The 12,737-nt window shown below is 39.5% G+C and overlaps 1 protein-coding gene across 1 annotated transcript; it reads left to right on the top strand.

The window, feature by feature from the left end:
- Positions 1-2,583: 2,583 nt before the first annotated feature.
- Positions 2,584-9,404, top strand: LOC117950405 (regulator of G-protein signaling 4-like). Its single transcript, XM_034881449.1, has 5 exons — positions 2,584-2,819; positions 3,147-3,248; positions 6,215-6,279; positions 8,260-8,423; positions 9,121-9,404. Exons 1-5 carry the CDS (start codon positions 2,776-2,778, stop codon positions 9,364-9,366), a joined length of 621 nt encoding a protein of 206 aa, XP_034737340.1. The 5' UTR covers positions 2,584-2,775; the 3' UTR covers positions 9,367-9,404.
- Positions 9,405-12,737: the final 3,333 nt, after the last annotated feature.

Genomic DNA, 12,737 nt, shown 5'->3' on the forward strand with positions numbered 1-12,737 from the left:
GGGGGGGGGGTCTGATGGTTGTCTATCCCTATATAGATATACGAAAGATTTGTCTAGCGATGGAGTTTAATCAGCAATGACTTACATTATATTTGAGCTATACGATAAATCTTATTTGCATATCTGCAAACATGTCTCTCCTCATTGAATTCTTCTCAGGTGAAGATAAGTGAGACGATTAAATATGAAGCATTGTATTAGTTGCATGAAGGACGTGGAAGTCAAACGCTCCATGCTGTATTAAGCTGACAGCCCACTGTTTGTGCCATTGTTTCTAATCAGTAACACACCAATCACAGCTTATTATCACATCTTGTGTACCCTTTGGGGGTTTCTGCAATGCGCACCCTGTTTTGGCATGTTGCTTAGTTGATGCAGGGAGCATCCGAATGAGAGTGGAGCCATCCGCACAAAGTACAACTGTTTTCTTTTGTTGCAACAAGTGGATGAATCTGTGACGAGAGTGTTCCTGACTACAAGTGACACAACAATTACCATTATAACCACATTCAGGCATCCTCAAAACCCTTTTTCAAAAACACCCAAAAAGGCCTTGCTGTGTTGTTGAGCTGCTTTCTGGATTTATGGATGAAAACCAATCCTGTTTCCAGCTGTCAAAGTCTGAACAGGTCTTTATCACATTATGATATTTAGATAAAGGAGGAGGAGATTCAGCCAGCGGACTGTTCAGGCATTCAGGCAGCTGGACTTTAGTCATCTGTGGTGCTAGATATTTTTTTGCCTCTAACTGTTGCTCAGCAGCGGATCAAAACAGGTCTTCTTTTTAAGCTGCTCCACCAAATCCTCTTTATTTTATTGCTGTAGTCATTTCTTTTGCCATCTTCATCTCTCTTTGATGAAGTTAATTATTGTTGTTAGACCTGGTTGTTAATGGCAAGATCATTTTAACATATATATCATTTCAGTCCTTAACGGTTTAACAGAGAGGCTGTATAGTATAATCCACTATAGAAAATGCAGAAATAGCAAACACTCCACCATCAGACACACACCGACACATTCCAACGCGCTGCTGCCACAGCATACGAGCTGTCTCCCATGTCTACACTACAAATTGATTCTATGCAGGTTTGGTGTATGTTGACACTGTAAGTTACAACATTAGGTACTTAAGAAACTCTACTTGATGTTTGCGCTGTAGTGTGTGTATGGACACCATTGTAATTCAATGCCATGCAAACAGAGCAGTTACTCACAGCTGCAAATGTCTTTAAATGATCTGCAGATCGTAGTGAGACAGCCCAAGGAGAGCAAAACAACTCCTTTGTCCATGATCACATTTTGCGTTGTTTTCAGCTCACTGTAAAACTTTTTACTGTAAATTTACAGAAATATACTGGCAGCAGCTTGCCAGTAAACTGCTGTTTGTTTACAGTATGCAAACTGTTTTAGATTCTAAGGTATTTTACTGTAAATAGACCATTTCTTACTGTAGTATTTTGAATTTACAGTAATATTCTGGCTGACCTTCCCACTTTTTCCTGTTTTTCCCCAAGATGCACTGGTGTTAACAGTAAATACCTGTATTCAGAAACATTCAGAGACAGTGCGGTATTAGTTTAATTTTCTCCCAGAATACGTTGCTACTTTCAGTATTATCCTGTATAACATTAAACACTACATTAAGATACTGTGATATTTTAGCTGTAAATTTACATCAAAGGTTTAAAGTGTCAAAAGAGTAAAGTATAGCACATGCCTGATAACAGTAGAGGTTGGTGGTGAAACAGGTCCAAGAGGATGTCAAGAAACAAGGAAGTATTACGTCTTTGGAAAAATATTTTTGCTTTTTAGTTTAATTGGGCAGCAGATCAGATTGTGGTTGTACCGGGCAGCTTCCAGGTATGAATGTGTGCAACTGTGTGAATGTGATCAGGGCGTTCCTGCAAAAGTGAACCTTCCCTGAATAAATAAAGGTTGAAAATAGTGAAAAAAACAATTGTTTAAATTGTAATAGTTTAAATTGTGATAGTGCCTGTTTGGAATGGGCCGATTGCTTGCTCAAGAACCGCTCATTCCAAACTATTTCATACTGGACACTCTGCTGCCTTGGGTCCTCAGCGACACAGCTGCCATGACATGGTTGTGACCCCGAGCATTGCTACAAATATTCCATTTCATTTACTAACAGCATTTTGCAAACATTTGAAAATGTATTGCAACATATCCTGCAACAAAAAGGCTTGACATTTCTGCAGTAACAGGAACGTCAAGCCTTTTTTGGGAAAATATATCTTCGGCAAATACAGAATAGTGGACAATTTAGTATCACACTGGGACAAAGAGGGTATTCAGGGGTAGGACTTGAATGTGCTGGACTGTAAACTCTCACTGCTGGATGTTGAGGAAAAGTAGGTCCTCTAATAAAATTCCAAGACTTTGCCACAAATGCCTCCTTGAATGCATTGGCAGTCACAGTCTAGAGCTCTGTGTGTCATTCCACTGACGGATGACATCAGTAAACCTCAGTGGAAAACACCTTTTGTGTTTGTTACTTACCAGCCCATCCGTTGTAAACTTCCTCCAGGTCCTCCCTCTCTCTCTCTCTCTCTCTCTCTCTCTCTCTCTCTCTCTCTCTCTCTGATGTGATTGGTCAGTTTTGTGTCAGTGTGCACTATGTGGAGGTATAAAACCACTGCTGGGGGTGGAGACAAGAGTATTCTGCCGTCTATCACTGAAAGCTCTGTTGCCTCCCTGGCGGTGCTGTTATCATTTACAACAACATCTCTGACTTTGAATCTGTGACATTCCACCATGTGTAAGGGACTTGCAACTCTTCCTGCGACATGCCTGAAAAGGTAAGATCAATTTAGTTTCAGGTGGAAAGAAGTGTTTCTTACAATCCTGCTAAAACAAAATAGAATGTAGCTTTTTTTTTATATCTGAAACTTTGTCAATGCTGACTTTTAGGAGCTTTATCGTTTAAGTTTTGAAGTTAAACTCTTTTTTTTTAAACCAATGAATGCTTTAAAAACAACAGTCCAATGTAAAAGAAGTGGAACCAGTTGCTTACCACTTGTTTACATGATGCAGAACGTCATACAATCAGGTCCTTGTGTCGATGTTATTAATATAAACATAAGGGACATCTTCTGAAATGCATTTCACTTATTGTCTCTCCACAGTGCCAAAGTCATCAAGCATAAAATCAGCTTCTTACTCCAGAAGCCTGATCCCCAAGCAGCTGATCACAAGCAAAGCAACGAGGAGAGCGCTGCTGCTGAGAGGTCAGAGTAACTTATCTCTAAGTTCAATTTGTGGGTGTGTTAAAGTGTGTGTATTTGTATTCCTCAGATGTCACATCGAGCGGCTCCTCTGGGGGCTCAAAGAGAGTGTAACCACAATCACAAGGATTGAATGATTAAAGCAGCATATTCATCTATAATGAAAGAAGAATTTCGGACATACATACATACATACATACATACATGTATACATACATATAAACAAACATATATACATTTTAAATGTTCCAGGAATCCATGAATTGCATTACCACCTGAAACCACTGCACAGAGAAACATGATAAAAATGATTGTGTTAACAACCACTACGAGGATACATTCCCCCAGTTATCAACATGATCAAAAATGCTTTATGATGAATGTGTTTCATTCATTCAATAGTTATCTTAAATCACTGTTGCTTTAATATTTTGAGTTTGAGGAGCAATTATCAACGACTTAACTACTTTTCTTTTCACCTCGTTTGGCCAATTAAGAAATATATGAATGGGTTTTGTACTAACTGTATCACTAATCACTAATTAAATGGCTTGACAAAAAAAAAGAAAAGAACTAGGCACCAGGGCTTTGACTTTAACCCTGGTGACTGGGGGCTTTAATCTTAAGACACTTAGTGTCAATGTTCAAGCTGTAGACCTTCAAAATTGATTTCTTTCAACTGTTGTTACGTAAGGTTTGTTTGGAGAGAGAAGGAGGGGTGATGAGAAGAGAGAGCGGGTTGTTGTGGAAAAAGAGCTTGCAGTGACGCACTGAGTTGAAATGGAAATGGATAATTTCCTGCTTAATTTTGAAATTTCTTGGTTCAGTGGGAATTACTTTGTTTTGTTTTGAACCCCACCTTTTCTCCTTTCATGTGTGTAATTGTATCGCAGCCAAGGGCCATGGAGAATATTTATAGAACCCCTTACCATTCATGTACCTTTGGCATATTTCATTTTCTGTTACATTTTCAAATTGAACTATATTTGCTTAAGAATACTTAATGTAATTTTTTCGGGCTCATTCCGACCTGCTCCCCTCAGGCTGCCTACCCTCAGCCTGATCTTTACTAGCTTGATATTAGCACAGATTTTTCCTTTTTTTCCATTTAGAGACACTTATAGATAATCAATATTCAGATTAAGTGTTCAGCACCAGACAGTAACCAGACAAACTTATGCTGCACAGAATTTTTTTAACTGTTTATAATTTACACTATTGTTTGAGGGGGTGAAATCTTCTAAGAGGGTATTACTGTGTGCTGCAGGTTTTGCTTTGTAAATGTCAGATGAAGCATGCCAGTGTGATTAGAATTGGTCCTGTTATTGATCAGTTAATTGGTGCTGTTGTAATGGAATTAGATGAAGTAAAGGAAAACCTCCCTTCAAAGTATTACAGATGCAGTTTCTTTTGGATTTGTTTCGGTGGAGTGACAGGAAGCCAGCATGGTGGTAGGGAGGAAGTAATGCTACAACAATAACCTCTGTAACCCTATTTACATAAACAATACAATGCTTTCTCAGAACATTCCCCATGGGAAAACATGATGCTTGTGATCAACAAAAAAAATGATATCCTGACTGAAACCAGATCAGACACATCTTGAACACAAATGTGTCTGTAAAGTGTAATGAGACATAAGAATAATGGTAAACAGTAAAAGACAATTCCGCTTCCAACCTGTAGAAGGAACGAAGAGGAGAAGTGCTTTGGGGCCTACTGTTAAGGTGCTGGTTGACAAGTAGGTAATGCTAATTTAGGTCAGGTATTTTTAGTATGTATTTGACCAACTCTGGGCTTACCAACAAATTCATCAGTAACGTTAATTCTATAGCTAGATAGACAACTAATTTAACGGTAATTTAGATAGCTAGCACAGCCCTGTCTGTCTGCTTTACTCTCCCTGCGCTGCAAGGCTTCAGTCGGGATGAGAGCTGACAACAGCCCCGGGGAAAGTCCACAGTTAGCCCCCAGCCAGCTAGCAACTGTCCATTATCATTACAGACCCGGCCCGGGGACACATCCACAGTCAGCCCCCAGCCAGCTAGCAACTGTCCACTATCATTACAGGCCCGGCCCGGGGACACATCCACAGTCAGCCCCCATTCAGCTAGCAACTGTCCACTATCATTACAGACCTGGCTTGGGGACACATCCATAGTCCGCCCAAAGCCAGCAAGCAACTGTCCACTATCATTACAGACCCGGCCCGGGGACACATCCACAGTCAGCCCCCATTCACCTAGCAACTGTCCACTACCATTACAGACCCGGCCCGGGGACACATCCACAGTCAGCCCCCAGCCAGCTAGCAACTGTCCACTATCATTACAGACCCGGCCCGGGGACACATCCACAGTCAGCCCCCATTCAGCCAGCAACTGTCCACTATCATTACAGACCTGGCTTGGGGACACATCCATAGTCCGCCCAAAGCCAGCAAGCAACCGTCCACTATCATTACTGACCCGCCCAGGGACACATCCACAGTCAGCCCTCAGCCAGCTAGCAGCCAGCCTGGTCAGCTCTTAACATCGGTGCTAAGGACGCTAACAGCAGTTTATTGAACCTTTGGGAAGCAGACCCAGGCTCCGGAATTGGAACAGCAAACATTTGTAATGTTACACCTCCGTTAGAGTTACCGTTGCCCCCCCTCCGTTAGCCTTACCGGTTACCTTTACTTTTAGCCGTCTTTACAGTTAGCTAAATTTACTAGACAAAACAGGGATAAGGCACCAAAATGACTAATACTAATAGTAATTTAAAGATGTGTTAGCTTTGGATCTGGATGGGAAGGACACTGGACTAGGAAGGGGTGTGTTGCGATTCTGCCCTCTCATCTGAGTGGATCGCGATTTCGTTTTTTTTTTGCATTTCGTTTCAGCCCTATATCGCAGTTTTTCTTTAAAACTCCCCACTCAGAAGTTCCGTGCAACCTTTATTAAAATCCTCTCTTATCTGTGTTTTAGCATGCCTACTGCGTCTGAGGTGAAGAAATGGGAGGAGTCTTTCAGCCACTTGATGAACAGTCAAAGTGAGTATTACATTATTGTTTTCACACCTTTTCAACCTGTACTGAAACAATCAAAGCTGAGGTTGTGTTCATATCCAAAGCATCTGATACTAATAATACTGACAGCTAATAACTGCCGGGCAGATGCTTGACTCATTAGCGTTCCAGCAGATTCTTTCTCAGGGTTGCCTAAAAAAAAAAAAAAACTCAAATCTAAACATGATAATTCTCCTGTGAAATGACTGTGCTGTAATCATGGGAATATAATCAGACAAGGCCCTGACCTGACCCTTGCCAATACAAGTTCTTTTCAATCAACCAGTTAATGGAAAAGCACAGTGGGCTACACAGATTTAATATTTAGTTAGTCATATTGATTAACTTCTGGGTGTGTATATATATATATACATATACATATACACACACACACAAATACACACACACACACACACACACACACACACACACACACACACACACACACACACACACACACACACACACACACACATACATTCTCATGCTCTGGATTTCTGCTACGTGTCTCAAGGCACTACTCAACGGTCCCCCAGGGCGTGATAGACAGCGCAGAGCGTATATGTGTCTGTGTGTGTGTGTGTATGTGTGTGTATAAGCCCACTGAGAATTACACTGTGTGTACATGGACACAAAAGGGAGCAATGGCCTTTTGGAAAACCAACTGAGTTCTGACCTGCTCCGTTCCATAATCTGCTCTACTGACCTCCAACAACGTCACGTCCTCCTTCTGCGGTCCTGACGGTCCTTGTCTGTCAGCTCTCATTGGAGCCTCAAGGGGCCTCCTCCGTCTGATCTGGTCACTTAGCCATGTAGGATGTTTAAAGCAGTAGTGCTGCAGAAGTTGGTCAATATGACCTCTTCTGTACAGAGGGAAGAGCCTTGTGTATGTTCTACTGTGCTTTTCCATTAATTGGTCTCATGGTTGGAAAGCACTTGTGCATCGGTAATAGACAGTGTGCAATTATTGCTGTTTGGATTTATTCAGTTATTTTCAATAACTCAGTATAATTACTATAAGCAACATCAAAGTGATGTTGTCATCTATTGTTCAATCCAAAAATGTTATATTGCCAAAAGCTCCATTTGGACATTGAAGTAAAGCTTCCTCCCTATTGGTTTTGTGCTGTAAAGCAATTAAGAGGATATCCTTTGAAATCTGGTCCACAAACACATGGCCTAAAATGCAGTCTAATGTACCGTTTTCTCTATGCTCTCTTGCTTCAATTTGTTTAATTTTTATTTATTGATATACTACTTTTGCAATTGGACCAGTGTAGATAGCACCATTTTGGTTAGCTTTTGGCAAATTGGAGTGGCCAACTGATTTTGATTGCCTGGGAAATAAAAGGATTTATTTTCTCATTATGATAGTATATTGCAACATTTGTTTCCCTTGGTTAATGATACTTTGTTACAGCATGAATAAACATTTGCCTAGTCTCGCATTGCCAGACCTTTCTCCACAGCGCTGCAGAGGAGGGTCTGGCTAGTCCCCACAGCATTCCAGGATGGGAGAAAAACATGCTCTGGTTTATTAGCATTTCTTTGAATCAATCACAATCATCTTGCGTGTGCAAAGCGCCGTACAGAGCAAGGGTACCCCTGCAAAATAGCCTCGGGAGGGAACTTGTAGACGTTAAAAGATGTTTTAGTCGTGTAACAGAAAACTCAGATTCATCAGTCTAGTTAGCTAGCTTGATTCACCCTGCAGAGAACTGAGGAGCAGTTAACTATAGTCCTCATAAAATCAACCAGACTTTAAAATGCCAACATAAAGAGAGCTGAAAACCCGGCTGAAATAAGTGACATCCGGCATAGTTTCTTTTCCGGCGAAACCTGAACAATCCTTAAAATGAAACATCGGCGACATAGACTAGCCTTTGCCTAAGGTGTGCGTATATGGTTCTTGCAAGGTGCATTGGATATTAAAAACACATCTCTTCTCTTTTTTGTCTGTGGTAGAGGGTCGTACGGTCTTCGGCAACTTCCTGAGGTCAGAGTTTAGTGAGGAGAACATGGACTTCTGGATTGCCTGCGAAGACTACAAGAAGTGTTCACCTTTGGAGCTGGAGATCAGAGCCAAGCAGATCTACCAGCAACATGTTGAGGCAAATGCTCCTAACGAGGTAAGTACATTAATCTGAAACATCTGGTAACAATAATACATGTCAATCTGTGAGCCTGGTCACCAATGTATGAGGAACATATAGTCATGAAAGTGTAACAGTAAGTGTATTGAGCCAGAAAGGTTCTAGGTTGATTCTAGAAAAGATTTAAGAGAATGTGAAAAAAGTGAAGAAAATGTAGAAGATGTTGACGTACACTTTGGAGGCATTACTCTAAATTGTATTAATGCAAAGGCATAATCACCTTTTAATGAAGTGAATACTTGAAGCCAATTATGCCTACAAATGAATATGAATATGCTCACTCACAACACTGTTATGCTAATAACCACTCAGGCATTTAGAGTTGGCGCTCTCAGGTTTAATCTTAATCAAAATAAATACTACATATATAAACAGATTTTTAGTATTTAGTTCAAATTTGTCACCCAAGCTTGTCCTTTGCCATATAACAATGACTTTTCATATTTTTACCCTAATTGTTTAGTTTAATCTTTACTATCAAGACCGTATTAGGCTACTTCTGAAATTCTGTTTTCTGTGGCTAATTTCTCGAGCTCCAACATTTTTAAGATCTTGGAGGAGCAATAAAAGTTAATATTCTGCTTTTTTCATATGTTTCATATGTGTGTTATAAATACGTGCTCTCAAAATGTAAATAGATTATGATCCGTCCCTTTCCTCTTATTGATTGAAGGTAAACATAGATGCAGCAACTAGAGAAGAAACAAGACAGAATGTGGAGAAGGCCAGCCTGTCTTCTTTCAACAAGGCTCAGCAGATGATCTACAACTTGATGGAGAAAGACTCCTACAGGCGCTTCATCAACTCAAAACTGATCCAGGATCTGGGTCAGACGCAGACCACCACTGCTCAGGAGCAGAACAACAAGAAAAAGTGGGACTGTACCAAGAACATGGAGGAGTTAACTGCTGGTGCCTAGACAGCAAGCACACATGGAAGACTTGAAGAAGGTGCCAACAATTAAAATAACAAAACAAAATGTATGCAGAGGTAAACACTGGTAGATATTGGTTTGTTTTTGTGTTTGTAGAATTGAAAAACCAATATGATCTAAAGGTTAATGTGACTTTTTTTAAAACTTGCAATTAATTCCTGGACATCAATTGGTGATCACTTGGAAGTTGCTGCTGTATGTACACTTTTGCCTGATTTAAATATTTTTTCATTTTTCATATATTTTCTCGAATCACAACGCTTGATAGTGAACGATTCAATATTTTACATTTTTCAATGAACAATATATGTACTAACAAGAATGTTAAAATGTTTGCTGCCAGTTTCACTGCAAAAAACAACCTGCTCCTCAATTCATGGCCAGGTTTTTATTGATAGTCACAACAGAAAACAATTAAAAGCTACCTCCATCCAACAGACACACCTTCAAACAACTCTACTGCCAGTGGAGCTAGCTGGCACTCAAACAGTGGCATTCCTTTCATTTGAGTAGTAGTCTCGCTTTGCCAGACCATCAACACGCTGCGGAGCGGAGGAGGGTCTGGCTAGTCCACATCCCACATTTCGGGATGGGAGAAAAACGTGCTCTCCTTTTTTGCTCAGATTTTTTGCTCGAGTCCCGCAGGGAATTCCTGCCGGATGCCGGCAGGAATTTCCTGCGTGACTCGAGCAATCCCGGAAGTGGAAAGTCAAGGACTATTTGAGTAGTAACAATGTAATAAATGTATGTTTAAAGTAGTATATCCAGTTTGCAGTCAGTCTTGTTTGCAGTATTGCAAACAAGAGCAAATGATGAGAACACAGACATCATTTTCATACACTAAGTGATATTCAGTGATAAATAAAAGCAAAAGTAAAGGTGACTAACACCCGGGTTTACACATGATGGTGATCAGGCATGATTATTGAAGCTTAAAGCTTTAGTGCGTAACTTTATTGACATTAATGAACATCCGTTACATTCAAGCCATTGTCCAATTAGTCTTAATCATTTTTGTAGCATCTATCAGCTCCACACAGCTCTATTTATTTCTCAGTATGGATATGTTCAGAAGATTTTGTCGTCTTTCCCACGCAGAAATTCAAGTGAAGATGATGACCTATTCTGAAGAGTACATCAGGTTTCTTTTAATCCTCCGTGTTCTCCTTGGCTACTAGCACCTGTGTGTAGGAGGGGTGGGGGCATGTGCACGTTTACAGACGGCTGTATCATGTGAATGCCCCAACGGTGTTGTTATTGTTATTTTTAGTAATGCTGTCATTACTAAAAATTCCTTTTGGGAAGACAAACTACACACTATAGCTTTAAGGTCATCATATTAAATTACACCCACAATTTGTTGCCCATTAGCTTTACATTTGCTACAAGTTCTTCTTACTTTCCCAGTTATTACTTATCACACGTTTATACAAAAGCAGATAGATATTCAAGTGTATGTTCTTAAGAAAGTAAGTTATGATCTAAATCCTGCTGTATATGCACAACCAGAACAAGTGACTGCAGTACAAAACCTTGGCTTTGTCTACGTCTAGTGGGAATTTTAAGCACACTTTCATTTCTATATTTTTCCTTTGCATGTCTTGATTGATTTTTAAGTATGTATTTTTGCGCTGCAAGTCAACTGTTTTGTTCAAATGTGTAGTACTGTAATTTGTGTGGAGGGTACTTAATGGAGTGTTATATTTAATTGATTACTGTGTTTTTTGGTGGCCTTGCATACCAACATGTTTGATCAAAATGTATAAAGTAATGTAATGATATGGAAACTACATTCTGTATGTAGATATTTATTAAATTATGTCACCCTATTTATATCATTTCTGTAACTGTACACTATAGATAATGATATGTTGGATAAACAGAACTTTGTATTTGGTTGGTCTTGTTTTTAGTTTGAATCAAGTTTCAAGACTTTTAATTTCATGTGCAGACAAGCAGCCATTGGCAAAGCAAATCTAGTCCCTTCAACAATGCTCATCAGATATGTGTCAAAGAAAACCATGCAAGAAAAACAAAATGAGAATCTAAGAAATAGTGCAGAAGTAAAATATATGACATATACAATGTAAAATAATATCAAATGTGTACAAATGTTTAAATGATTGTAATTTAATAAACTGAACAGAAATGTAGTAAAATGTGCATTGAGAAGTAACACAAAATATACATATCTAAGGGGACTGGTCATATGAGCCAAAGCACAAACTTTTTCCCCTATTAACTCTTTTGTAGCCTATAAACTTAACTGTACAAGCATATCGTAAGATATCATACAGATTGTTGTACATAGGTTTTTATACAATACTGTACAAAGCCTAACATAAGAATACTTTGGCAAGTGTGTGTTCTTCATTAGCTGATTTTGATTAGGGGCGCTTTCACACCTAAAGTTGGGTATAGTTGCAACATTGTTGCATTTTTCATTTGGTTCGGTTCGCTTTCACACTGCCCTTTGGCAAGCGCACCAAACACTGTAAACACACAACACACGATCGAAATGCTTGTTGTTTGTTTATTGGACCAAATATCCGAAACACGTCGACACTTGTCTTTTCTTTTTCTAAGAGCTCATGGATCTGAAAGTTATCATCAGTTAAATCGTATATACAGTATGTGTGTAAATTGTGTGCAAGATTGAAACTGCAAACTAGTGAATGCACTGTTTTTTGGTCCACTTCCTGTATTTGGGTCGGATTGCATTCTCATCTAAAGCTGACCGAACTCTAGTTCACATGCAAGTAAACAGAGACCCTCGTTAACAAGCGGACGAGAATTCTTTTGTTTGATCCGCACCAGAGTTGGGATGAGCTTTCACACCAGCCCCAAATGAACCGGACTATCCGACCAAACGCGCCAGAGTTAGTTTAAAATGGACCCAACAAGGTATGTATAAAAGCAGCCTCAACTAAATAAATCCACCTCAGGTTTAGTCACCTCATTTTCTGTGTGATCTGGTTTCTGCCTGCTTACCTGTTTTGGGTTACTTTTGTTTGTAAGTGTTTGTCTGCCTATCTCTGGTCATCTTTTGTTGTATCGTTTTTGTTTTCATTAAACCATAAAGCTCACCATTACCTTTGCGTCTCTGCATTTGAATCCAACTACTTTCTGAGCCCTGACAACATATGTTGATCAAAAGTAATCTCAGCCTTTAGACATTCCATGTGACTTCTGATTGTTCTGATTCGTGAGCTGGACGATCATACTTTTGAACAGATAAGAAATTGCCTTCATTTGCTTCCATTCTATTTAAAAAAATACATTTTTACGTTCAAGCTTTACTTGTCATGATTACAAGATGAGTTTCTTTTCTTTCTGTGATGAGTAACAATTTTTTT

The sequence above is a fragment of the Etheostoma cragini genome, chromosome 9 (assembly GCF_013103735.1).
Source record: "Etheostoma cragini isolate CJK2018 chromosome 9, CSU_Ecrag_1.0, whole genome shotgun sequence".
Lineage (NCBI taxonomy): Eukaryota > Metazoa > Chordata > Actinopteri > Perciformes > Percidae > Etheostoma > Etheostoma cragini.

Coding starts and splice junctions, on each gene's coding strand:
- LOC117950405 (XM_034881449.1), top strand. CDS start 2,776: ATGTGTAAGGGACTTGCAACTCTTCCTGCGACATGCCTGAAAAG. Junction 2,820..3,146: donor CCTGCGACATGCCTGAAAAG/GTAAGATCAATT, acceptor GTCTCTCCACAG/TGCCAAAGTCATCAAGCATA. Junction 6,280..8,259: donor CCACTTGATGAACAGTCAAA/GTGAGTATTACA, acceptor TGTCTGTGGTAG/AGGGTCGTACGGTCTTCGGC.